The sequence below is a fragment of the Sorex araneus genome, chromosome 6, assembly GCF_027595985.1.
Source record: "Sorex araneus isolate mSorAra2 chromosome 6, mSorAra2.pri, whole genome shotgun sequence".
NCBI lineage: Eukaryota > Metazoa > Chordata > Mammalia > Eulipotyphla > Soricidae > Sorex > Sorex araneus.
Window position 1 is genome coordinate 59592453 of NC_073307.1, and position 27102 is coordinate 59619554.

The 27102-nt window shown below is 56.5% G+C and overlaps 1 protein-coding gene across 8 annotated transcripts in view; it reads right to left on the reverse strand.

Moving 5' to 3' along the window:
• AKAP13 (A-kinase anchoring protein 13) overlaps positions 1-27102 on the reverse strand; it is a 181033-nt gene that overhangs the window by 2009 nt on the left and 151922 nt on the right. For 4 of the 8 annotated variants that reach the window (XM_055142066.1, XM_055142065.1, XM_055142062.1 and 1 more), the window contains 22 exons: positions 22360-22402; positions 20708-20840; positions 15542-15716; positions 13395-13462; positions 12358-12424; positions 10628-10763; positions 9988-10100; positions 9615-9761; positions 8799-9049; positions 7149-7274; positions 6953-7070; positions 6194-6442; positions 5575-5651; positions 5024-5205; positions 4858-4940; positions 4519-4698; positions 3487-3648; positions 3236-3306; positions 2738-2782; positions 1132-1182; positions 567-1013; positions 155-482 (listed from right to left, as the gene is read on the reverse strand). In XM_055142066.1, the coding sequence (XP_054998041.1) occupies positions 155-482; positions 567-1013; positions 1132-1182; positions 2738-2782; positions 3236-3306; positions 3487-3648; positions 4519-4698; positions 4858-4940; positions 5024-5205; positions 5575-5651; positions 6194-6442; positions 6953-7070; positions 7149-7274; positions 8799-9049; positions 9615-9761; positions 9988-10100; positions 10628-10763; positions 12358-12424; positions 13395-13462; positions 15542-15716; positions 20708-20840; positions 22360-22402 (3252 nt within the window). The remainder of the gene's footprint in view (positions 1-154; positions 483-566; positions 1014-1131; positions 1183-2737; positions 2783-3235; positions 3307-3486; positions 3649-4518; positions 4699-4857; positions 4941-5023; positions 5206-5574; positions 5652-6193; positions 6443-6952; positions 7071-7148; positions 7275-8798; positions 9050-9614; positions 9762-9987; positions 10101-10627; positions 10764-12357; positions 12425-13394; positions 13463-15541; positions 15717-20707; positions 20841-22359; positions 22403-27102) is intronic. The other 4 variants (XM_055142067.1, XM_055142064.1, XM_055142069.1 and 1 more) reach the window with 2 other exon arrangements.

A 27102-nucleotide genomic window follows, 5' to 3' on the forward strand; every position in this document is an offset into this window, starting at 1 on the left:
CCTCCCGTTCCCACCGGTCCCGAGTAGTCCCTGCTACTGGCTCTACTGCCCAGTCCAGAGCACTGGCGCTCAGGTCTGGGGTCTCCCACGGCCAGGGCAAGCTGGAGGTGGGGGTCACCCGGGCTCGGGGGCTTTGACCCTGGGGGACACTCACCGCTGGACTGAGCGCGGCTGCCTCTGCCTTTCTTCTTCTCCTTCTTCTTCTCCTTCGGCTTGGCCAGGCCGAACAGGCGCGTGGAGCTGGCCACTGGCGCGGGGCTCTGCCCCTCCGGCTGCCTGTGCGTCTGGCCGGCAGAGCTCAGGAGGTGGAAAGGCCCCTTGTCCTTGTGTGTCCGCGAGAGGCTGTTCCTTTTGGGGGACACTGAGAGGTCCGAGTCCAGGGAGCCTGACTTGGCTACAGGAGGTGTGGAGGGCGGCGGGGGCTCCTCGGGGTTGGGCAGGAAGGACGGGATCCTCAGCAGCTTGGCGTGCGAGCGGGAGCCCTGTGTGGGGCAGACGGGGCTCAGCAGGCTGCTGGGGCCTCCCTGCTGCACACCAGCCCGCCCGCGGCCCGGGCCCCCTCGCACCTGCCCCTCGCACTCGGCCGGCCGTGGGCCCAGGCGCTCCGAGTCCCGTCTCAGCTGCTCCTGCTCACGCTCCAGCTGCTTCTGCGCGGCCCGGAGCCGCTCCAGCTCGGCCTGGTAGGCCCCGCGGCGCTGCTGCAGCGCCTCCCGCTCGCACTCCAGGTCCCGCTGGCCGCGCCGCACCTCGTCCTCACGCTGCGCCAGCCGCGCCTCCCGCTCCTGCAGCGCCCGCTCCCGAGCGTCCCACTGCCGCTCGCGCCGCCGCTGCTCGTCCAGGTGCTGCGCCTGCTGCCGCTGCAGCTCCGCCAGCTCCTGCCGCTGCTTCTCCAGGCTGCGCTGCTTCTCCTGCTCCGCCAGCGAGCTGGGCCGCGCGGAGTGCCGCACCGGCACCCGCTCGCTCAGCAGCAGCTTCTGGTCCTCAATGTAGCTGTCCTGCTGCAGCACCACCCCCTGGGGAGAGGCGGGTGTCGGTGGTGCTGCAGGGCAGCCCCCGGAGGTGCGGGAAGGGCGCCCGCCAGAGACCGGGACGGGGCCCACAGCTCCCCACCACCCAGGAGGGGGTGCCTACCTGCAGGGAGCTGAGCAGCTCGTGGAGATGGGCGACACTCTGGACCACCTGCTGCAGAGCGGACATGAGAGGGTGGTCAGCTGAGGCCTTGGTTGGGACCCCCACTCTGGCTGTGGCCTGAGGGGACAAGCCCCTGCATGGCGCCAAGAGCAGAGCCAGGCCCCAGACAAGCTGCTACAGCAGCGCACGGGGATGCTGGAGGTCAGAGCCCAGACACCCCCTCGGAGGGGACCCCACCAACAGCAAGGTGAGGCCCAGAAACCACCGTGGGTCAGTGGGCTTGGAAGAGATCAGGGCACCAAGGGCTGTTATCTCAAGAGAGGGTCACACAAATGCGTGTTCAATGTTCCATGCTCTTTTTAAATCCTTTCTAAATCTTAAGGTAGGAAAGGCAGAAGCAAAGGAAACAACCGCATACCAAAAGTCCGACTCTCACCCCCATAAAAATGAGGTGCTGGGCTAAGGGACCCAGTCTGCATCTGGCACCAGACGGTCCCAGAGCAACGAGCCAGCAGCAGCTCCCAAGCACCGAGCTGTGTTGGCCCAGAAGCAAAAGTCAAGTCCAAGCAAGTCTCATACAGATGAGTAAGAAATAAAGGAACACCACAGAAAGAAACAAGTGCGTGGCTGGAGAGAGTGCTGAAGGCACGTGCTGTGCATGTGGCTATCCCAGGTTCCAGCCTGTCACCACACGGGTCCCATCATGCACTGTCAGGTGTGTCCCCACAACAAAAACAAAAAAAGAACGTAAGCAATTTACCAAAGATATACAAATGCCCAATTACCTAACATTAAAAAGGTTTCAACCTCACTGAAATCAAATAAATGACAATGCGAAGACTATCTGAACTTATCAAATCAATGGAACATGAATTTACAAAGAATATTCAGGGGCCAGAGACAATATAGTGATTAAGGCGCTGCCGTGCTGCGTGGACCCTGCTTGGATCCCTAAGCACCACCAGAAGTGCTCCCTGAGCACAACCTGGAGCAAGCTCTGAGCACTGCCAGGCATGGCCCCCAAATAAGCAAATAATAATAATAAGAAGAAGAATAGTAAGAATAATAATGTCCAGGGGTGGGGCTGTGGCTCGCCAGCTGTGCACAGGCCTCAGGTGTGTGAGGTTTTGTCCTGAAGAGCCTGCTGGTGCCCCGGCTGAGTCCCAAATCCCACAACAGCCCAAAGTGTAGGGAGGGCAGGAGCCTTGGCAGCCCTCCCGGAGAGCAGCCGGAGGTGAGGGCGAGGCGAGGGTCCACGTGAGGAGCGGCTGAGAGTGGGTGACCTGAGGAGAGTGCGGGCTGGCTGCACACAGTCGGCTGGCCAGTGCCTGTCTCCAGACCAGCAGCAGCAGGTGCCCGGGGTAGGTGCCAGGCCACCAGCATAGGTGCACGGCCAGCCCGCAGCAGTGTGCCTGTCCACCTGCCCTGCCGACCGGTGGGAGCACATCCAGTGTCTCCCACGGCCCGCGGCCTCTCCAATAGACTCCTTGCTAGGTTTCTCTAGGGCTGGGACACACGGTTACTCGCTCTGGGGAACAACATTCATATCCCGAGGTGGTGCAGGGACAAAGGGGCAGGGGAGATGGGTGGAAACACCGTCCCTTACCTCACTGTTTCTCTTCAGCATGAACACCAGGTTAGCGTTTCCACCCTAGCAAACAGGAAGCAAGCATGAAAGTGGGTACACACAGAGAGGGGTGACTCTGTACACCCCCACAAAGTTTCAAAGACCTGCAGACCAACAGAAGCCCATCAAACGCATTTAAAGAAAAAGAAAAATCTCCCCAAAGTCCGGGGCGAGAACGGGAGTGGAGTGCATTTCTCAAAGGCACGCAGCCCCGAGATTAGCCCCCACTGATGTGGACGTAGCTCAGGGCTTCCCCAAGTACTGTCCACCCGGCCACAGCCCCGGGCCATACACTGCTCTGAAGAGGCCCCGTTCACCAAAACCTTGAGGCGAAGCTGCCTCCCTGTGGGGAGGGAGGGGGGGTGAGCTGCTCGGGGGCCTGGCGGAGGGTCCAGCATGGGCAGAACAGGTCCCCCCTACCCCACCTGCGGCAGGAGCAGGCACAGACCCACAGGAGGCAGGATGCTGAGCACGAACCTTCTTCAGGCCACTGTCCGACTCTGTCCTCCTGAGATCCTGGCCATCGTCCCCCTCGTCCTTCTCACCTCCTGAACAAACATTGTTTTCTAAGTGGTTATCCCAGAAAGGCCACAGCAGACGGCTTCAGGGGGCTCACAGTGCCCACCCCCAGAGAGCCCACAGGACAGGAAGCCCCAGGGCCGGGCCCAGAGGTCAAGCAAAGAGAGCCCGCGCCCTGAGCTGGGCTGCCCTGCCTGGGACCTGCTCACCTTTACACGCACTCATCTGATGGCTGTCAAAGCCGCCAAACGTCTCTGCTCTCCTGGGCAGAGACACGGGGCCCACCGCACCGTCCTGCTCCGTGGGGCTGCTGACCGCTGGTCCCAGGGAGCCGCCCAGGCTCCCACTCACCAGGCTCTGAAGGGCCTCCACTGGGAAAAGGAGACAGGAAACAGTGACTTCCCTCTGAGGACAGGCAGGAGGCAGAGCCGCTGGGGCGTCCTGACAGCGGGTAACCAGGGAGGGCCAGGGAAGCGGCGGCTCCCGGCAGTGCGAGCAGGGGCTTCTCAAAAGAGGGGGCCAGGAGGGGGCCAGGAGCCCGAGCATCTGCGTTCTCAGACTTCAGCACGAGGGAGCCCCTCTCCAGCACCACACTCCAACAGGAGAGCCCGAGAGCGGGTGTGCAGGAGGCAAGGGCAGGTGGAGTGGGAAGGCAGCTGGGAGCAGCCACACTATTTCAAGACAGAATCACTCCAGGACAGTGTCCCTGGGAGCAGGAATAGTGACAGCCTCTAGCCCTGCCAGAAACGGGCTTGACAGGAGGACGGGGAAGCGCCAGGCTGATCAAGCCTCGGACCCCATCTGCATCTCGGAGGGGAAGACAGAAGAAAAGCTACCAGAAAAATCCCAACTCTGAGCTGCCTCCAAGACAAACCCCTGGCAAAGGAGGGGTCGGTGCAGGCGGAGCCGGCAGGGAGGCCTGAGCAGACACAGGAGGCAGGAGCAGCTGGGGCCATGAAAGGAGCTCTGAGGAGGGTGGTCAGAGAGGGGCATGATGGCCTGGCCTGGGCTGGTGCTTCTCAAGTGACACACACTTAAGGGAACACCTGGGGTTCTATTCTGGGTGCTGTGTCCCACCACCGGGGAGGAAATGACCTGTGTGAGACTGCCCGGGACAGAGGAGGGTCACCACGGCTGACACTGTCCCCTTCTGGGGGGTGAGGGGGCACGGCTGACACTGTCCCTTTCTGGGGAGGGCATGGCTGACACTGTCCCCTCCTGGATGGGGCACAGCCAGTCACCTTCGCTGATGGCACTCTTCATCAGCGGGGCTCCTCGGAGCGCCTCCTCTGTGTTGGAGCGGAAGAGGGTGCGGGGGCCAGGGCCCGGCGAGGCGTCCTCCGGAAAGGCCATGTCCCGGAAGATCATCTCCTTCTCCTCCAGCAGGAGCAAAATCTGCTGGTCCTTCTGCTGCAGCTGTTCTGCAGGGTACGGGGGCGGGTAGGAGAAGGGGAGTGAGTCGACACGCAGCTTCTCGGAGCAGCACCTCTGGGTCCCACTGTCCCCCGCTGCCCTCTCTGGTCACCGTCCTGCACCACAGCTTGAAGGGCGGAGAGCACAGCCCGCGCCAGCAGCCTCACCTTTCAGCTCGCGGGCTCTGGTGTCCAGCAGCCTCTTCTCTTCCTCACTCTCACTCGGAACACCCTCATCTTCATCCCTGTTCCTGGGATACCACACAGTCAGCCCTTCTGGGGGCTGAGGAACACCCCGGGGCCGGCCTGGGGGCAGGGGTCTGGGCAGACTCACAGGGTGTTGATCGTGTCCTGAATGGTCTGGATCCAGCTGTTTCGCTCCTCCTTGGAGCTGGCGTGCACCTCTACCATCTCTGGGTCCTTCCCCCCCATACTAATCAGAAACAGCCCTTTCTCCTCATGTGCCACTTCTCTGACAATCAGCTTCTTTAACGAAATCACTGTCGACTTCTGGTCCTGGGAAAAGGAGAGGGGAGGGTGGCCCGTAAGATGTGTGCTCAGGGCCCTAACCCTGGGGGCCGGGATTTGGGTTCCTGGGGTGGGGTGGGATTAGAGGGCGACGGGCAGGCAGCCAGAGGACAGGAAACACTCGTGTTGCCCTGCTGGCTGCCATGGATCTACTCAAGGGCTCCGCATGACCCCGGGTTTCTGGGTGGTTCCTCACACTGCTCTAGACCAGCGTCACACACCAGCCAAGCCACACGGGAGTCTAGTGCCACGGCAGCCTCATGACAAATGCCCAAGGTGCTCCAAGGGGCTCTGAGGGGAGCTTGCTCCGCCCACCCTGCCCACTGCCCACACTGTCACAAACAGCGCCCAGCTTACCAGTGAGGCAAAGACATACTTCTGGTCTTTCTCTTGAAGGAAAACCAGAATGTCCGAAAGCAGGACTGCCTGGACCTCTGGAGGGCAAAGGGGACGGTCAGAGCTTTCCCAGAAGACCCTTGGCCAAACCCACAGCAGCCGCCCCCTGCAGGCCCCTGTCCGGCTGTGGGGTGTGGAGGCAGGGGAGTCTCAGACCGGCACTTTGCCCAATTCCTGCCATAGCACTGGGCGTGGGGCAGCAGAGCACTAGGCGTTGCTGGGGGGAGCACAGCAGAGCTCAAGTCCGAGGAGACCCCCCGTGCACAGCAGCTAGGGAGAGACAGTTCCCTCCTCCGCCTCCTCCTCGTCTGGACCCCTCAGAGGAAGCCCAGAGAGAACTGCACACAGGAGCCTGATCTAAGGGACAGAGCAGGGCCCTGTACCTTCATCCCGGCATGCCCCTCCCTCAAGAGCCACCTTTCCTCTGACATGATTCTGCAGCCTGCCAACACAAAGCTCTGAGATGTGAGATTTAACTGCCCTGGACTCAAAGGTTTACTTTCTGATCAGTGGGGACACTGGGGTCCCTGGCTGTGCTCCCAGGGGTGCCCACCCGCCGCACCCCGGGGAGAAGCTTCACCTTTCAGCCTCCCGGCTGCACTCTTCAGAAACACACTCCCGTCCCGCACCAGCTTCTTCCGCTTCAGATCCTCCTTGGCCAACATCTGGCCACTCTTCATCCTCATGATCGACTTGCTGTCTGTCTTCATGTAGATCTCGTTGAGCCGGACTTTCTTCTCGTAACTCGCCACCTTGCTGTCCACGGCTCCAATCACATCCTTGACCAGGCTCAGGGACTGCGCCACCTCTTCCTGCTCTGCGTCATTGTCTGGGAAGGGAAGCGTACGTGGGCCTGGGCTGGCCTTCCAGAGCAGGTGAGAGCGCGCCACCCCTGGCTCCAGGCCAGCCCTCTCGCTGACATCACTGGACACTCAGTGATGTGGACAGCATGCAGGTACATGCCCCATTCCACAGCCGAGGGGAGTGGGCAGGCCCAGAATGGCGCACAGGGACTTGTTTGTCAACAAGGTTCTGGGCTTCACCTGAACTGATCAGGGGGCTGACCAACGGGGAAACTGTGGTGGCCAGTGCAAAGGGGGAGGGTGTTCTCACCCCATGGCCCCAGCACAAGAGGCCAGGCCCAGGCACCTGACAGCTCACGATGCAGCCCGGCCCCTCACACCCAGCCTAGCCCCAGTCTACACAATTCTTCAAGGTTTCACTCAAGTAAATGATTTCGAGAATCAAACCAGGATCTCTTTTCAACTAACCAGGGTCCACATTATAGAAAGACACTGGGACAGTCTCCTGACCTGAGACAGGGGAAAGGGAGACTCACCTTTGGTGCACTGCAGAATTCTCTGGAACAACACTGGGTACTTGGTGATCCGCTGGGTGACAAGCAATATGCACTCTGGGATTCCAAGCCGCCGCACCACGGAGCTGCTCATCTTCTTCTGCAAGGAAGGGGAGGATGGTCAGAGGCGCTGGAGGATCGGGGCGCAGGCTGGGGGCGCCGGCGGCTCCAGAAGTACCTTCACGAAGGCCTGGAAGCGCTTGTCCCTGGTGTAGAGGTCCTTGAAGTAGCTGACGGACTGGTTGTGCTGCCCACAGAACTTGCCGTACGTCTTCTTCAGGCGCTCTGCATTCTCCCCGGAAAACTGGAGAGAGAGCCCCAGTTAGGCTCTAAGCTCACGTCCCTGTTTGGACAAAGTCTTCGTCTATTTGTAAAGCCCCCCAGGCCCCCTGAAAGAGTTCAATGGTGTAGGCAGCCATGATGGAACACAGCCCTGGCCTGGACTCTGAGCCCCATGTGCAGCTCTATGCATGTCAGAGAGCCCATGGGCGTGTGTCAGAGAGCACGTGTGTGCATGTCAGAGAGTCCGTGTGTGCGTGTCAAGAGTCTGTGTAAGCATGTCAGACAGCCGGTGTGCGATGTCAGAGAGCCCACATGAGCATGTCAGAGAGCCCATGGGGGCATGTCAGAGAGCCCATGTGCATGTGTCAGAGTCCGTGTGAGTATGTCAGAAAGTCCGTGTGTCAGAGGACCTGTGTAACCATGTCAGAGAGCCTGTGTGAGCATGTAAGAGAGTCTGTGTGAGCGTGTCAGGGAGCCCGTGTGCGTGTGTCAAGAGTCTGTGTTAGCGTGTCAGGGAGCCTATGAGGGCATGTCCGCGAGCCCGTGTGCGTGTGTCAGAGTCTGTGTGAGAAAGTCCGTGTGTCAGAGGACCCGGGTAAGCATGTCAGAAAGCCCATGTGAGCGTGTAAGAGCCCGTGTGAGCATGTAAGAGAGTCTGTGTGAGCGTGTCAGGGAGCCCGTGTGTGAGTGTCAAGAGTCTGTGTGAGCGTGTCAGGGAGCCCGTGTGCGAGTGTCAAGAGTCTGTGTGAGCGTGTCAGGGAGCCTGTGGGGGCATGTCCGCGAGCCCATGTGAGCATGTAAGAAAGTCCATGTGTCAGAGGACCTGTGTGAGTGTGTCAGAGAGCCTGTGTGCATGTCAGAGAGCCCAAGTAAGCGTGTCAGGGAGCCTATGTGCGTGTGTCAGAGAACTCATGTGCACGTGTCAGAGCCCTTGTGAGCGTGTCAGAGAGCCCTTGTGTGCGTCAGAGCACCCCCCCACGCAGAGGTGTGCGTATCAGAGGGGCTCAGAGGCTCCCACTGTCTCACTCACATATACAGAGCGGCCAGACCAGATAGGCAGAGGTAGAATAGCAGTTGCCGAGGGAGGCTGGGTAGTTAGAGGGATAATAAAATGTTCTGAAATTGTGACAAGATCTGCAGGACAACTAAGCAGATACACGGCAAGCCTCTGAACAGTGCACTATCAATGGCAGCTCATGGAGCACACGGCTCCTGTGTCAGCGGAGCCAAGGTGCAGTTTACAAAGCAGACAGAGGGATCGAGCAACAGGATGGCTGGGAGGGTATTTGCCTTGCAAGAGGCTGACCTGGGGTTCAATCTCTGGCATCCTACATGGTCCCCAAGCCTGCCAGGAGTGACCACTGAGCAGAGCCAGGAGTAAGTCCTGACCACCACCAGATGTCGCCCAAACGTAAATACTGATGTGCTGTAGAGAAGTTCACGCTGACTTGCACAGAAGAAGCGCAAGCAGTAAGGCCAGAGGGGTGGGGTGGCCAAGGGGAGCAATTGGCTTCTGAGCGCCAAAGGGGCATCTGACGCCACTCACCTGATTGACCAGCACGTCTCCGATTCTCCTGATGAGGAAGTTCCTGTCGCTTCTGTCCACCAGCGACTCCTTCCTGCGCTCCAGGATGCGCTGCAGAAACTGGCTGTGGATGCTGAGGAGCTCGTCCAGGCAGGGGAACAGCTGGTCCACCGTCTGCTGCTCGAACAGCAGCTCCGTCATCATGCCACGGCTGTACACGTCGCTCATGATCTTCAGCGTGCGGAGGTGGTGTAACTCTGTCTGCATCAGCTCTGCGGGAGAGACAGGCTCCGTCCGTGACTGGCCTTCCCTTTCCAGCACCCCTAGCAGCAGCCTGCGGGGACGCTGATGGTCACTCTCCCCTCCCCGGGCCACTGGTCCCTGCAGACGGGCACCCTGGATACCGTCACCAGAACCAACACAGCAGGTCTCCCCTTTCCTGACGCCTGTGATGCTCCTGGCTGGAAACGACACGACATATGCGTGTGTTGAGCCCTGCGTCCAGAGGCGCTGAGGAGCTATGAACCGTGACCAGCGAGTTGTCACGGGGTATGCTGCCACAGCCAGCCCTCAACAGCTTTTAGGAATCCTGTCACAAGGGACAGGACACAGACTTCTTCAGAGGCATGGAGGGAGAGGCGGGACACAAAGGTCAGAGAAGGGGAGGGCCCAGCAGGGCACATGGGAACGTGTACACCCCGCCCTTACAGAACATCTCTGAGACACTCCACACTTGAAAAAATGGGCTTTCCAGAGCCCATGAATGCCCAGCAGGGATGCTGAGCACAGCACGGGTGCACACGAAGCACAGCATGGTGAGCACATGGAGAGCCGCACCGTAAATCACTTCCTGCCGCTTTACCACCTCCTTCTTCTGCTGCTTCAGAAACTTGCTGTCCACGGTGCGACTCCAGGACTCAGCCTCCAGCAGCTTTGACTCGGCCTCAAAGTCCCCCATCAGCTGCCCTTCATTCATGTCGGTCCCTACTCGAGAGAGCACAGAGGTCAGCGAGGCCTGGGAGAGCCAGAGAAAGGGAGGCGGTGGGGCCCAGGCTCCTGCTGGGCACAGGGGCTCTCTGATGACACTGCAGTCACAACGCCCCCCCGGCAGACAGCAGTGAACGACTGGGGCTCTGCAGAGAACTCGGGGGAGAGGCCCGCAGCACAATCCCGCAGACATGCGTGTCTGGCCTGCCGGACTCCCTCTTACCCTCATCCGTCAGGGACTCCGTGGACTCGTTGACTTTGCTGATCTTGTTGAGCGAGTCTGTGGAGTGAGACAGGAACTTCCAGGTGGTCGACATGCTCTCGTCACTGCCGACCCTGGAACCAAAAGCAGCGCCCGGTCAAGGACGCCCCTCTCAGGGGCTGGGAGTCACACCCAGAGGGTTCAGGGCTCTCTCCTGGCTCTGTGCCTGGGGACCCCGGCCAGCTGCATGCGGGGCAGGAGCCTCAGCCTGTATTGCTGAGTGAGTGTCTGGCTGAGGACACACTAGGTGCCCCAAAATGCACCCTTGGCTGAGTGTGTGAGGGCAGAGGGCCAAGCCCGCATTGGAGCAGGCCCACTCCCTCGACGGCAGCAAGGCTCTGCCTTTACAGTCAGCAGCACCATCAAGCCTGTGCTAGTGGGTGAGTGCCAAGCTAGGGCTGGCAGAGACCTCCACAGCCTCTGGAGGGACCCCGGAAGGAAGCCGAGGTAAACTGCGGTTCCACAGGATGGAAAGAGTCACAGGGAGCTGGCGCGGCCCCTTGGTCTCCCTCGAGCCGCTTCTCAGCCTGACCCCACAGGCGTCCTTCCCATGTGGGGCTCGTCACAGGCCCACCCCGTGACAGAGAAGGGCAGCACTCACCCCGCGATGTTCTGTATGGAGATACTCTTGGAGAGCGAGACAGTCTGCTGGGAGCGCCGGTTCACAAACAGGGGGGCGGTGGTGGTCTCGTCAGCCAGGAGGACAGCTGAGCGGGGGCGCTCCTTGGGCTGAGAGGCTACGAGGGAAAAAGGGACAGTAGCTGACACCTTGCCTGCACACTGGCAGGGCCTAACCCTGACCTGGGGTCAGGGGCGCAGGTGTATCTGAGACTGCACCCCACTCTCTTCCTCTCAGCCACACCGTGAGAGCAGAGGGCTGGAGAGCAGTAGGAGAGCCAACAGACGGGCTCGGGAGCAAGGGCCGGTGCAGGGTACACAAGCACAAGTCCAGCCTGCGGAAAGGAGTGACAGGGTGGCCACAGAAGCCAACTCTGTGAGAGCGCCAGGCAGTGGGCTCCCTACAGGAGTGCAGCCAGAGGGCAGGGCCAGGGAGGAGTGGTGCAGAGAACCGAGGCATTGTACTCTGGGGAAGTGGCGGCCAGGAAGCCTGTGTCCCTGAGGCAAGACTGGGGGACACAGCTAGCCGTTCCCTGGTGGTCATCTGCACAGTAGAGCAACATGCGCCCCACCCTGGCTCACAGCAGCTGGGACTCCTGCAGAGGAGGTGCTGGGGTCACCCGGATCTGTTCTGAGGTGCCTGGGCTCTACTGAGACACATCCTGTGTGCCCCCAGAAGTGGCCGGGGGGCTGTCCACTGTGCAGTGTGGCGGGATTTTATAGAAGCAACACTGTGTGCAAGTGAACAGTCCCCTCAGGATGCATGGAGAAGCAGCAGACCATTAGGGCCACAACAGTCCCAGAGCACAAGGGTCAGGGGAGGGACTGAGGAGAGGAAAGCCCGCTGTGGAAGAATGCGTGTCCCAGAAGACACAGGCCCGAGGACAGGCAGGAAGGTTCTCTGAAGAGGCCGCAGCACACCCAGCCAAGAGGGGCCGGCCAGGGTGCATGCAGGAACTTCGGGGCTCCCAGAGCGGGGGCCGGGGGCCCCATGGCTTCTCCCAGCCCATGAGGCGACTACGTGGCCCTCTCCCCAAGACCCGACCCTTGGCTGCCTGTCAGGACGTGTACAGGGCAGAGCAGTGCACACTCACTCAGGCCGCAAGACAGGAAACAGAAAACAGGCCTCTGAGACGGGATGCCAGCACAGAGTTGAAGGGTGCAGGCAGAAAAAGGGGGCTGGGAGCCATTCACAGACAGGGCAGGCAAAGGCCTGGTCCAACCCCATCATTACCCATCACGGGCTGTGGTGGACCCTGCCAAGGGGCTCTCATGGGCCTGGTGGGCAGTGTGGCTCAGGTCTATGGTTTGGACTCCTCTGGTTATGACTCGGAGGGTTGGGGCAGGGCCCAAGATTCCAGACATCAGATGCCCCCAGAGCTGTTCTGCCCACTGCTGCCCGCTCTTTAGCATCAGGCAGTGGAGAATGGGGGCCTTTACACTGTAGCAGGACCGGGGCGAACACAGACTGGCTAACTTGGCAAGCAGGTGGGAAGGCACAAAGGAAGGGTCTGGAGGAAGGAGCGGCGGGCTGGGACCTGAACAGGGGAGAGCAGTCCCACCCAGCTTTCATGCCAGCACAATTCCAGCGTCAAGCGCTGAGGCGAGGCCTCTCTCCACACAGCCTCTCACTGGCCACTGAGCAGGGACTCGAATCAGCAAAGGGTCCCCAAAGCCCAGAGTCAGAGCAGAACTGGAAGTGGGATCACTCACGCTTGTTTCTCATGATGACTGTGGGCAGTGACGAGGTGTCCTGGGCCTGCAGGCTCCCTCTGGGCTGCTGAAAGACAGGGACCGTGAGCTCATTCTCAGGTAGTGTGCGAGCCCGGGATCCGACCTCTTCCTGCCCTGACCGCCAGGCCCACTCGGAGCTCCAGCAGGAACGAGCGCTCAGGAGCTGGCAGCCCAGAGACCCATGGAGTCAGCTGGGTGACAGGGCAGAGGTGGGGCACTGAGACACCAGACACCATTCCAGGGGCTCGGGCCGACCCCCGGGTTCAGCACTCCATTCATCTTCCATGGGGCCAGGGCGCACCACGTAAGAATGGGTGTTGCCAGCAACCGTGACTATTAATAAGCTGACACCAGTGAAGTTTGTGCTAATAACGCAGCATCTGGTGGGATTCACCAGAGGGGAATGTTATGTGGACTCTGATTAAGTGGGGAGGGGGCTGGGCAAAGGATACCCAGTCCAGGTACCAGGTATGAGAAATCCAAGCTGACACATGAAGTAATTTTTCAATAACAGCATCAGCCCCGCCGAAACACGAGACTCTGTGGGCCCATCCTCGACTCTGTGCCTGGCAGTCAGTCCCTCAGAGCCTCCCAGGGAGGGGACCAGTGTGGGGGCATGCCAGGGGGTCTGGGCCTCTGGGAGCAAGCTGGACCCCACAGTCTGAAGGGACTGCTGAGACACAATCTGGGCAGAAGCCCCGCCCCCTGCAGCTGGCACCACAAGGAGCTGCAGGTACCCACGCCCAGGCGGACGGACTGCATGCCCTCCCCCCACTGCAACCCCACCATGGGGTCCTCCACGAGGACACAGAGGGAAGCAGGCAGATGTTGTCACTTCCCCCCAGACTCCAATCCCTTAAGACACTTAAGGCATTTGTCTCTACAGAGAAAAATAGCTTCGTAGTTACTCTGGTTTCAAACTTGGTACTAAACGGTGAGAATAAACAAAACCCAAGATGACACTCTGCCACGCCAAGGACCAGAGTGGGCCCGGCCGACCCCACAGCTCCTCCTACCTTCATCTTGACCTTCGCACAGGAGGCCAGACTTTCTCGGCAGCCTTTGTGGACCAAAGCTCCACAACCTAGAAGAAAAGCAAACCCAGGCGGGCCCATGAGCAACACACAGACCCACTGTCGCAAACAGAGCTGGAGGCCCAGCTTGTGGGGAGGAGGTGAGGGAGAGGTCACTTCTGATGAACAGAATGGGAAGTGTGGGGCTTCTCTGGCAGGAAGCACAGGGGCCACCAAAAGTAAAAGTGGAAGTATCTGCCATCCCTGTACTGGCCAGTCGCTCACAAAACCCAGAAGTCCTGACCCAGCTGGCAGAGCCGGGGAAGGCAGCAGTTCCTGACCTCAGCCTGTTGACCACCCCTTTCAGGAAAGAGATAACCAACCCTGGTGCAAATCTGCCCACATCAAGCTCCCAGAGTGTACCCAAGGCTGCCCTGGCTCAGGGTCATTCCAGTGGCTCCCTCTGCAGCAACATCCACCTCTAAGAAGACAGAAGCAGTATGTGAATCTGAAAAAGGCTGTTGCTGTCCTGTTGGGCGCTGAGTTTCTAGGGGGCCTCCTGGAGTCACACTCTACAAGGACACAACTGACATTCGAGGACCACCGGGGAGTAGCTGAAAGTTCCCTCGAGGAAGCCTGCTGGGGTGGAGTTGGGGCAGGGGACCTGGTAATGACACGTCTTGCACTTGGATCCTTCTCTTGGGGCTCCCCATCAAGCTCAGGCAGGGGGGCAGCAAGTGCCACTGGAGACACCTCCCCTACCCCCACGCCCCGCACGGCCACATGGAGCACAGGTCCCATAGCCACATGGCTGAGGTGCTCAGGCAGAGCCCCCAGGACCACATAAGCCCCCTTGACAGACGCAAGGGGGACCAGCAAACAGCTTTTCACATCATGACCTTCTCAATGGGCCCCACAGCTGGCTGCTGTTCTGAGCAACTCCATGACAGGCGTCAGTACAGCTGTCTCTGCAGAGCCTCTCGACCCCCCCACCCTACCCCTCGGCAAGCACTTGGCTGGCCGCTGCCCTGTCTCTGTCAGGGCTGAGCCCACAGGGCCATTGGGGGGATTTCGGAGCCACAGCCTCACTGACAACGGCCAAAAGCTAGTCTCTCTGCTCTGCCAAACAGACATTTATGGAAAAGGCAAGAACTGAAGCAAATCTAATGCAGTTTGACGTTCCAGGCCACAGACCATACCACACTGCTGTAGGAACATCAAAGAGTTATTGATTCTCTTAGAAAGATTCCCGACCGACAGAAGCAATGAGCTTTCATTCTCCAAAGGCCTTCGAAAGGGTTCTGCACAGTGCTTTGTGGGAACAGAGCTGACTCCGAAGAAGATTCCTTTGAACTTAAAAGCTTTTTCACTACAAGGTGGCTCCCAGGCACACACTCTCCCCACTGGGACTCCGGGCCTGCACTTCGAAGCCTTCTGCGTCCGACCCCAGGGGTTTCAGGGCACTGCTGGATACTCTGCGCTTTCTCTTCCAACCAAGACAGAGGAGACCATCATGCGAGAGCGAGCTTTCAGAGGCTGGCCCGCTGCCTCTCTGGAGAGGTTTGCCTTTCTTGGGTCACACCCAGAGAGAGGACCTCACATGAGCTTCCACGGAGCAGCCCCACCAGCAGGGACCCTCTGCAGACACTCCACTCCCCACTCCTGGCAGGAGTGATGCCTCCTGGGGCCTGTACGTGCCGTGACAGGCGGGCGTAGGCAGGAAACAGATCAGGACAGATCCTCTCAGCCCCCTCTGGGGGCAGGCTGAAGCGTCACCTCCACGGGGAAAGTTCCGACTCTATCACTCCACCCCAACCTAGGCAACCAGCCCAAACAGAAACAAAACCCGGAAAATTAGCAACAAAAACCACTGAAATGCCAACACATGCACTACAATTCTTCCTGCAGCTTGCTCAAAGTCTGAGGGCTGCCGGTGCTGGCAGCTCTGACCAGGAGACATTCATTTCTAAGCACAGCAACTAACCACACTATTGTACAGAAGGGCCTTATGCATGATGCAAATGTGGCCCTGAGCTTAACTGTGCCGACACACTCAACGGTTACTAATACACTGCTACCTGTACAGCCCGGCGTGCAGGGAAAGAGACAGATTAGTGCATCCCTGTTGCTGACAGGAGGCAGGTGCTTACCTGCACAGGTGTAGGCCTCCTTGCTGGAGAAGGGCTTGGAGCACTGGCTGCAGCTGATGGGTCCCACGGTGGGGACAGAACTGAAAGTGTGTCCATTGACAATCTTCTTGTCCTTCTCTTTCTCTTTCAAGTCCTTCTCCTTCTCCTTGATCTTCTCTTTCTCCTTTTCCTTTTCCTACCAGAGAAGAGTCTACAGTTAGCCGAGGACCCGGAGGCCTTCTCTTTACCAGGGTGCAAAGCAGGCTCTGGTCAAATGTGGCTGGCAAATGCTGTGGGACAGAGTCAGCAGGTCAGAGCATGCGTGGGTCATGGACACCACGTGAAGAGTTCCTTTTCAGACTTGTACTTCCGGGAACTTTGTTTCCTGGGAGGGAACCGTGGCCATCACCAACTTTGGCTTCCTGATAATGACTGCTGGTGTGATCTTAAAAATGCCCACGAGTGGGTTCCTCAGCCTCAGGCAAGTGACAGTGGCAGTGCCTGGCCTGCACGCCACACCCAGTGGGACAGGTGCCATCTGCTCAGCACTCTGCCACCCTGTAGTAAAGGATAACACCCTGGCTCACTCTCTTAGAAGCAGTTTTCTAGCCCATAGGAAATATTAGCCACTGTCTCCAGTACAGACAGGGCAACAAGGCTTAGAGACGTCGGGGCACATCTGCCAGGCATGTGCCAGTTCAGGTCTAACCCCACTGAAGCCCAGTGCTTCTCTTCTGCAGCCAACTGAGTGAAGATGACTTGGAGCAAGTCACACAGCAAAAGGGGGCCCACGTCTCCAGCATCCCTACCCACAGCCCACTACTAGATCAAAACAGCTCAGATCCACAAATGCCGATTCATGCTGAGTTCTTTTGTTAACAGAATCCTGACAATATACTCTAATAGCTCAACTGCTACACTTTAGAAATATAGTAATAGTAATAATAACGAGGAGAAGAGAGAAAAGTTACTTCACAAAGCAGGAAACAACTGTGGGTTAATTTCAGTAACCACAAAAGTACGTAAAACTAATTAAAATCGATATCTGAAACTCAACTTTTTTTCCAAATAATTTCCTTCTTTCAATTAAATCTTGCTGAAGTCTTCTCTGGGTGTAAAGCATTAAGCTGAAAAGTGGTGGACATTTTGCTCATGAAAGCTAAAGCATGTATCCCAAGTTAAAAACAAAAACAAAAACAAAAAACAAATCTAAACTCCTGGGGTCTGAGAGATAGTACAAAGGAAAGCAGGGGCTGTGCACGCAGCCAACCCAGGCTCGATCCCAGTCAGCTCTGCACATGGTCGCCCGTGCCTGGCCAGGAGTGAGCCCTGAAAACCACTGAGTGTAGCCCCAAACAAAACAAAAGCCTAAGGCAGCTGACATCTCTCCACGCTCCAGTGCCCTCTCAACACACAAGCATAGGAAAGGGTCTCCCCAGCCTGTCTCGAAACAACACACACAGACACACTGGTCGTCGGGACTCACCTCCCCATGCTTTGCTCCTATGAACCTCACTGTGATGTGGGGGACGTCAGGGAACCGGCCCCATTTCACCGACATGACTGACCCCCATGCCAGGAAGCACGCCCACAGAAGGAGGGGTGCATGCCGGCAGGCAGGGCAGCAGCATAGAAAAACCAAACCGTAGGAGGAAGCAGATACGGTTGAGAAAGGGAAGGAGGAGGCTGAGCTGCCTGTTTTCTTAAGACACTCTTAACTCTTTGAATGCTGCGGGCAGACTCACCCTCCCTTCGGACGGGACTCCGAAAATGTCCCCACCACTACATGGACGGCAGGTGCCAGTGGCCCAGTGGAGGTTCGACAAGGACCAAGGCCACTGCCTTGAGGCCAGGAGCTGAAGAACACAGCCGAGTTCTTCAGAAGGAGCCTCATTCACGGAGAGCAGCTCCTAAGGGAATCTGCGCTGGGGAGCTGGGGATGGGCTGGGGAAACTAGTGAACTGTCTGTCTGTCAAAAGGGAAGGATTTGGGAGCGATGACAGGAGGGGCCAAGGGCAGGACTGTCCACATTTCCTACCCTATGCTTTCAGGTGGGAAATGACCACTAAAAATCAGAAACCAAACAAACTCAAAAAGGGAAGACTGTTTACCAGACCCCCAAATAAAAAGAAAACAAAGAGACGGGAAACTGGCCATCGAGTCCAGCATGCTGCGGCAGCCAGCAGCACGGGGTGGGTTTTCGACCAGAGACCACAAGGGGGCCCCTTCTCACGGACAAAGCCTCTCCCCAGCCCCCCACAGGTGGTGAGGTGTGCCTTTCTGCTACAGAGACCACAGGAACCAGCAGTTGGGTTGAGTGTCGTGTTCGAAGAGGTACAGAAACTTAACCCCTACACCCAAAATACCTCCATCATCAGATTGCCAAGACAGAAATGTCTTAGGACACTTCTAAACCTTCTCGGCTGCTGCAGAGGAAAAAGAAAACCTGTGTAATGTGGGGGCTGGAGGGGAGCTGACTGCACCCCCTCACGGACACCCCCACAATGCGTGTCAGAGTTTAACTTCTCCACAGCAAACCAATGATGACTGTACTTGGCAGGAAACAGACCAAGCTTGAGAAGATACTGAGAGTCAAAAGCAGAAACTGCCCGTCTTCCTGTTACACTTCCTGTTTGGGCTCTTCCCCCTTTAGAATAAATCAATCCTGGTCCCAAGTAATTTGGCTGAGTGCAGACAATTCTCCAAACAGGCACAGGTCAGTACTCCATTTTCCATACAGGCATATTCATATGGGCCCCAGGGAGGGGCCCTTCTGCCGCCAGGCAGTGCTGTGGCTCCTTTGATCACGTAAGAACCATGTACTGGGGACTGGCAAGATGGCTCCATGAGCCGAGCCCATCTGTGCATGCAGCAGCCCCAGGTTTGGTCCCCTTGAGCACTACTGCAAGTCACCCCGAGTACGAGCCAGAATAACCCCCAAGCACCACCAGGTGTGCAACCCCCAACAAGAAAAGAGAAAAAAAAGCGAGCATGACTATCCGTTCAGCACTGCCTTTTCAGATTATGAAGAAGTGACATTACTCAGCACCCAAGAAAACCTGCTGCTGGCCCAATGCCTCCAGGACACAGGAGCCTTCACTTGGGGTCACCATCTAGAGTAAAGCCCTTCTGTCTGGTGGAGTGCTGGCCCGCCATGCCGGCCATGAAGGGGGGATGCTAATGTCATGGCCACGCACCCTGCTGTTTCCCTGCTGCTTACCATCCTGAACCATGCTGACAAAAGCCGCTCGTTCTAAAGGAGGTCCAAGGACAACCTTATTGAGCAGCTGTTAAGCTCGGTGGGTGCTAGGCAGGGCCTCTCAAGAGAGCACTGTGGGGGCATGTGGCCACAGTACAGGGCAGTGAGGCCACACTGCAAGGAACACACAGATCACCACACTGCTGGGCACACTCAGGCACCAAAAGCCTGAGTCCTGAAACCACGTCTGAAAGAGGAACCAGTCTGATTGCAAAAGAGTGTTGTCACTTTGACCAAAGGGATGATCAGAGGACCAGAGGGCGAATGATGTCACTCACTTCTTCTCATGAGGCCACTGTTGGAGCACAAACCACCTTCTCTCTGCCCGCCCCTAGTCCTGCTAGCAGGCCGGTCCTCTCTGCCCCATCCCTACCCTGCTAGCAGGCCCGTCCTGTGACACTGTCCCAGGCAGAGGACAGTGCTCTGTGACAACTGTGTGTGAGGAGAGGAGAGGAGCAGAGGCCACCAGGGTCTCTGAGCATGAGCCATGACCGTCTCCACTTCTGGAGACCAAGGCCCCCTGGAAACCACAAAGGGCTAGCAGGGCCCTTCGTCAGAACTGGAGTCCAGTTCCATCCGAAACTCCTTGTCCCTAGGGGAAGGGAGGAAAGAGGAAGAGGGGGTGGGCAGTGGGAGGGTGGGGGGGACAGCAAATTTTCCCCTGATTTGGAAAAGACCAGCTGTGGCCTGGGACTGGGAATCAGTGTAAGTCAACAACTTGTCCTCCTTCCACTTTCACAATTTTTTTTTTCTTTTTCTTTTTGGGTCACACCTGGCAATTCACAGGGGTTATTCCTGGCTTGGCACTCAGGAATTACTCCTGGCAGTGCTCAGGGGACCATATGGGATGCTGGGAATTGAACCCGGGTTAGCTGTGTGTAAGGCAAACACCCTACCCAGTATACTATGGCTCCAGCCCCAACACACATTATTTTTAAAAGATCAGAAAAGTAATTCCGGGGCTAGAGTGATAGCACAGCGGGCAGGGCGTTTGCCTTGCACTCGACCGACTGGGTTCAATTCCCAGCATCCCATATGGTCCCCTGAGCACCGCCAGGGATAATTCCTGAGTGCAGAGCCAGGAGTAACCCCTGTGCAGAGCCAGGTGTGACCCAAAAAGCAAAAAAAAAAAGTAATTCCACTATATGGTTATTACAGGTGATTATCATTATCATTATTATTATTATTATTATTATTTGTGGGGGGGAGAGTGGGGAAGCTGGGTCACATCCAGCAGTGCTCAGGGCTCACTCCCAGCTCTGTGCTCAGGGCTCACTCCTGGCTCTGTGCTCAGGGATCACTTCCAGCTCTGTGCTCGGGGCTGACTCCCAACTCTGTGCTCGGGGCTCACTCCCGGCTCTGTGCTCAGGGCTCACTCCTGGCTCTGTGCCCAGGGATCACTTCCAGCTCTGTTCTTGGGGCTGAGTCCCAACTCTGTGCTCGGGGCTCACTCCCGGCTCTGTGCTCAGGGCTCACTCCTGGCTCTGTGCCCAGGGATCACTTCCAGCTCTGTGCTCAGGACCCACTCCCAGCTCTGTGCTCGGGGCTGACTCCTGGCTCTGCTCGGGGCTAACTCCTGGCTCTGTGCTTGGGGCTCACTCCCAGCTCTGTGTTCGAAGCTGACTCCTAGCTCTGTGCTCGGGGCTCACTCCTGGTGGGGTTTGGGAGACCCTAGAGGGTGCCAGAGGTTCAAACTGGAGTCAGCTGCATACAGGCAAGAGCCTTACCTCCTGACCATCTTCCCAGGCCCTCTTTTTGACCTTTAAATCCAAATATGAGTATATTTTGTTCCTGAACACCCCACTCATGGCCCTGTAACCCTTATGTGCCAACTGAACAGTGGGTGCCTGGGCTCTAGGCTGGAGACAGAGAGCTGGTCTGAGGCTCATCATGGTGCCACCGTGGAGCCAAGCCCGCCCAGTACTTACCCGACTCTTCTTGCTGCTCGACATCTTGTTTCTGATGTAGCTGAAGGTGCGGCTGACCTTGGTTCCACTCTTTCCTTCAAGATCTTTCTTGGAGGGGCTTGGTGGCAGGAAATTATAGCTCTCTTCTGTTATACTAAAAAAAGCAAGATCGGTTGTTAAGGCCACTGTCATTAACAAATTGGGGGTACCCCATCCCCACCTGCACAGGTATTCCTGACATAGTGCTCCATGGACCATGGGTGCTGGGGAACAAACTTGGGGTACCCGGCATGTAAAACCTGAGCGCCACCCCCATGAGCCAGAACCCAGTCTCAAGAGTTCAATTTGAAAATCTGAGAAACCTTCCCGTGACCCCATGACGGGCTGGGACACCCGTAAGAACAGTGACAGCAAGAAGAGATCAAGCTCCTTGCACAGGCATCTCCTCCTGGCACTGACAGGGGTATGAGCAGCAGAGAGGCGAGACTGTGGGGGCTCTGAGACCACCATGCCAGGAGCAGAGCACAGGCATCCCAACGGCGTCATGCCACATTGTGGTGGTTTGTTGTCAGGCAGAGCCCGGCCGCAGTGCCAGTCTCGTGGTTCTAGCTGGCTCCCTTTCCCTGAGAGTGGGCCCATGGTGGGCTGGACAGACAGTTCTGCTCAGGAAGGCTACAAATCAAGGGACTTGTCCAAATGAATGACCATGCATGACCCTGGGCATAGAATAGGACACTTGTCTCAGTATGTGTCCCCAGAGCTGTCGGGACTGGGGAGCAGAGACGGGGCCCTGCAGCACCGAAGACCCAGGGGAGCAGAGGATATTCTGAGGGACCCAGAAGCATCACCTTCTGGGTGAGGAGCCTCTGAGATCCCAGGCTGCAGAACTACCTGCGTGGACTGTAGGTGAGCCAGGGCCAGGCCCCTGGAGGCCCCTGTGCCAGCCAGAAGAGGCTCTCGGCGTGCTTTCTAAAACACTGTTTTAGATGCATTTTGCAGAAAAGCAGCCAGTGTATGTCTGAAGGGCTCTGTACGTGGGCAGGACAGACAGGGGCCGCTGGACAAGTGTGATCACAGGCGCAGTGCTGGGACAGAGCCCACGTCTGTGCCTGAGACCGGGGAAACGGGGCAGAGGCCAGCACTGTCGAGAGGATGGGGAACAAGAAGCCCGACGGTGGGTGCAGAGCACTCTGGGCGTCTCGGACGCATGCAAAGAGGACTCTGAAAGTCAATGATGAGTCAGAACAAAAAGCTTCTGTCTGCTGTCAAGCAGGGGATCCATTCTCCTCCCCACAGAGTGGAAGAAAGAAAGTCTAGAGCTTAGGAGACAGCAGCATGGCATGAACAAATGCACACATGCATGTACGCATGAATTATGAGACAAGGAGTCATGAGGCAAAGAATGAAACATTCCACAAAGCTCAGGAAGTGTAACATGGCAATGTCCCTGTGAACAAATGCCATCTCTGTAATTAGGATGACGTGAATAAAAGTGGGAAATTATTACTGATCTTCATTTTGAAAGATTAAAGCCTCCATTAAAACCACTCACATTTCAAGGAATAACCCGCAGAGCTAAAATAAAATTGTTCCCTTATTGAAGACCTGGACAGAGTTGGGATCTCTTTCACTCCATCTGAGGACAAGGAGCAAAATAAATGGATAGGACTTACCTCTCAGTCAGATTGGCACTGGTAGTATGAAAAGGCCGTGAATCTAGAAAACAAAATAGCAGAGAAGAGTGAGACCCATAGCACAGTGCTGGTGACAGATGAAACGTCATGTAAAGCTTACAGTGGCACAGATCCAGCAGAAAGTGGGAGAGCCAGGGCCTCTTCTCCCGGGGGCTGGAAGGAGAAGTGAAACTGGAAACCTTTAAATCAGAGGTGGAAAAAGGCAACAATAGAAAGCGTGTATTTCCATTTTTAAAAGTTTACTCAGGATTGAAGCAGTAACTGGATAACCGAACCCCGAATCAACAATGTGGGTGCTGATGTTCAAACACACGGGGCACACTGTTAATCCTAGCCCTCGTCAGCACTCAGCCCCCACTGGACATTCCCTCAGGCAGTGCTGAGGAAGCGTGGGAAACAATAGCACTTCCGGTCTGGAGATGAAGCTGTGCCTCTGCTGTTGCCCCCAGCACCCCTGGGAATGGGTTACCCAGCAGGAAGTGCAAAGGTGGCCCTGGGCAGTCACCAGCAACTTGGGATGGGCAGACAATTGCTCCGCACCTGCCCAGGCTGCTCTGGACAAAACAGGCTTACAGAAGCTTCTTCCGTCTGCTTGGCCACTCAGACCATGACATGAAGCAGGCCCTGACCAGCGGCTGGGTCTGGCAGAGGGTCAGAAAAGGCTCGTCACAGCTCTACCACACAACAAGTGGGGAGACCCCAGTCACAAGGTGAAAATCACTTCCAGTACTGGGGAGAGCATCCTGGCGCGAAACCTATGTTGGTCAAGCTCCCGCCCCAAGTCTGTCTGGCGTGGAGCTCTCTGACATGACCGAGCGTCTGACTTGGCTTCACTGCTGCACTACCAGCACCGGAACGCAGACTCTTACGCTGGTCTCGAGTCTGAACGAAACTGCGAAACTGCAGGCAGTAGAAAGTAGTCAACAGGTTGTAAAAATTGCATTAAGAAGCCTAAAAACAAATTCTACATCTTTGAAAGATTTCAGTGAGTTTTCCTTTGGCCTATTTAGGATTCTTCTGTCTCGTTTATACTGCTTGGCACCAACATCCAGGAAGGAAAACCAAGAGCAGAATAAAAATAACCCCAGAGCCTGCCCCCAGACTGGCATGAGCGAGGTGAGTGGGATGTGCTCAGGATTTTAACCCGGAGATGGAAAGGACTTCATTCACTTTACAAGAACCATCAGTGGCTCTGAAATTCTTTCACCCAAGAATCCTGAATGACATAAATACCATGAAATTCTCTTAGGCTCCCAGGATTCCGTAATACCCCACCCTAAAAATACCAACAAAATTAAAACAAAACTCATAATGAAGGAAAACACCAACAAGCACGGAGCCAAGAGTGAACTCCGAAATAAATTATATCAATTAAATTTTAAACAGAACTTGATGTGCTAGGAGACTCTGGCTCCAATAGGGATTGCCAACTTTTTAACTGTGGAAAAGCATTTTACTTTGCTAACTATGGCTTCTAAAATACAATTCTGGAAACAGCAATTAACCCACCAACACCTCTGAACTCTGGAAATATCAATGTTTCTAAACATTGATACAAAACCACCAATGCGACTTCCATGACATCATCACAAGACAAAAAACAGAGTGGCCTGTCACTGAAATCAGCCTTTAAAGAATCACTGCAGGCGAAGAGCCTATTTCAACTGGATTTTTCCTTAAAAGGAATGAAGTGACCTGCAGCCCTCAGACTCCATCATCCCAGGATTGGGACTGAGGGAAGGGCATGGGCAACAGTTCCCAGACTGGTTCATGGAGTGCTCACCTCATGAGAGGTCAGACCTAATCGCCCATGCGCTGCCCTTCCCTAGGAGATCCACAATGTACATATTTATTCTGGAAACTGGCTCGGTCCCGAGATTCCCGCAGTTTTTTTTCTTCTTCTCCCTTGCACCCCATAAATCGCGGTGGAATTTTTCAGTTTAAAGGAACATCTATTGAGCCACTGGATGCAGTGGGGCAGTACCATGCGTGCCGCCCGTGGAGGCCTGAGGCCTGGGGCTGGTCCCTGGCTGGAAGGCCTCTTCACACACCTGCCTTTGGGGGTTCATCACCATGGATGCAAGGAGCCGTTAGGGGGAGGAAACCCTTCCAAGGCTGCGTCTGAGTCACCACATTCTCTGCCTGGCCCCTTCCCACTATGTGAGACAAACACTTGGACATGGAACAGCCTTACAAGTCTCTCCACACTCAAAGCTGGAAGCGGATTCTCTATTCCGAAAAGGTCGCTCCTCCGATCATGGGGCAAAGAAGGCGACAGCTATTGTTGTCCATTTGCCAAACCACACAGTGACCTGGAGCGACTGACCACACGACTGTGTAGAAGGCACTTGGGCCTTCCGAATGACGGCCCTACTGGGATCCGAGTTCCAGGAGAGGGTATGAGGCCCAGGAGGCAGGCTGCCGCCTTAATCGTGCATTCGACCCCCTGCCCCAAGCCAAGTAGAGTGTTGGAGTGAGGACGTCAGCACAGGGAGGAGGGCCCAGACCACCTCTCAGTCCCCAGCTCCAGCACTGTCACCACAGGCAGGTGGCGCCCTACTGGCCAGACACAGCTACTCACTCTGCAGCTCCTCCTCCTCCTCACTAGAAGAAGAGCACAGAGCAAAGAACATTTTAAACTTAGGCAGAGCAGAGAAATGCTGACCGAGGAGATCCTCCTTGCCGGACACATCTGCAGCTGGGCTGGTCAGGGTTGACAGAGACCTTTGGGCCATGGAATGGGTCCTCCAAACCCACACCAAGACCAGGAGAGGCCACTGCGTGCACGATGCCAGGGGTGCTACCCCATGGACGAGCACAGCCCACACAGCGCCGGCTCCTGAAGCGATGTGATGCTAGGGCAGCTTTCACAGCCCGGCTGTGAATGCACCAGGGGCAGCTACTACAAGTGCCAACTGGTGGGGCGTGAGGGGGCCTCGGGAGGTGGTACGTGGGCTCCTCCTTGTCCACCACAGCCCTGAAGGATGGAGCATGCATGTCCACTCTCTGCCTAACCGTCCACCCGAGGGCACCTCCCCTACCCCTCAGCCCGTGCACGGGTGCTGCTCCCCTCTAATCATTCACCCCAGAAGCCCGATCCTCCTTCCGTTTGTACCTTGCCCGGCCCTGGAGACCTCACCCTCTTGGACATGCCCTCGACAGCTCCCCAGGCTCCACCGTCCAGGCTTAACACACCCAGATGGTCTCTAAAGCATCTGACCCAGTGCAGCACAATGTCAAACTGGGGGACTCTCTGAATTCTTCAAACTTTATTCTGACCTGACTCCCTTCCAACCTTGTCTCCTTCCTGTGGAACCCCTGCTCTGTGGGGGTGATGCTCTAGTTTCATGTTGTGCCCCCATTTATGTGATTTTTTTTTTTTAGCTTGGGAGAGATTTATTGCAGAGCCACCCTAATCAAGTTTCCACAGTGCATAGCTATGGGGAAGGGTTCGAGGGAGACTAAGGCTTCCACTATTGATATACATACAGGGATTTCACCCTGTAAAAATGGTCATCTGAAATGGGCACAAGTGCATTATCCTCAGGGCAGATGCCTAGTTCACTAATAATGTCAATGACAGCAGCAATTTTCATGGTGCAGTTGGCAGGAAAATGTCAAAAGAAGGTTCTTGGGTAATCATCAGAGACCGGCAGCGTATCGAAAGTTGAAAGGAGTGTCCATTGAATGAGAGCCTAGTAAGTAAGTCCGAATCTGCATATTGGGAACTTTTAAAAAGAACTGCTCGCTCTCTGCCCAGATAAGATCCGGAGTTGCCGCAAGTGAAACGGACCCTCCACTCCCAAAGACCATGATCTAACCCATTTTGGCACCCAGAGTGGCTTCCCACAGAAATGCATCTAGACTGTGAACTGTGCTACAACCCTGTGTCGCCCGGGGACAGACCCTCCCTCTCTACCCTGTCCTTCTGCTTATGTGACCTTTTACCTGTGACTGTCTTGGAAAATCCTCAGGGACCACAAAGGGCCATAGTGCCCGGCTGAGAAACGCTAATCCAACCTGCTGGGACATTCCATTTGGTCTCTAGACCATAAATCATAAAGGAAAAGCCACTGCATGGAGAGCTAAAGAATACACTTCCCACAGACGCTCCAGTAACAGACCTCATTTCATATAGTGTACCCAACACACATACGTGAAGCACTTAATGAATACACACATCCCAGGCTTGCAACTTCGTCTGATGACCAATACAATGAGTCTCTGAGCCTGGCTAAATTTTTCTCCCTGATGTGTTTGTCACTGCCATCGTTTCCAAACTTAACTATTCTGAATAAATCCTCATTCCACTGTCCCCAGCGAGAAGAGTGCAAGTATGTGCAGGCAGTAGAGTGAAGCCCCTCCGTCTGGTGACGCTCAGCTCTCATTCGAGCTCTTGGCTGAGGAGTGCTGTGTCTGCGGCCGCACGGGCCTAATCAGAGCCCTGTCGAGGCACGAAAGTGATTCACATGAGGAGAAGAGGAATGGTCCCCTGGCCCTGTGGACATGCATCTCTGTGAACTAGGTTGCAGAATAAGGGAGAGGTCTACGGGGTCCCAGGAAGGTTTGATTCCTGGCATGAGAGCACTCAGGGGTGCAGTGGACTGAGGCTTCCTGGTGGGTGGGGAAGGGGAGGAGAGAGCACGACCCTCTACATGTGCAGAGCGAGCTGCCTCTCCAGGCCCTCCCGGAGCCATAGAAGCTCCGGGCTTCTGGAAAATG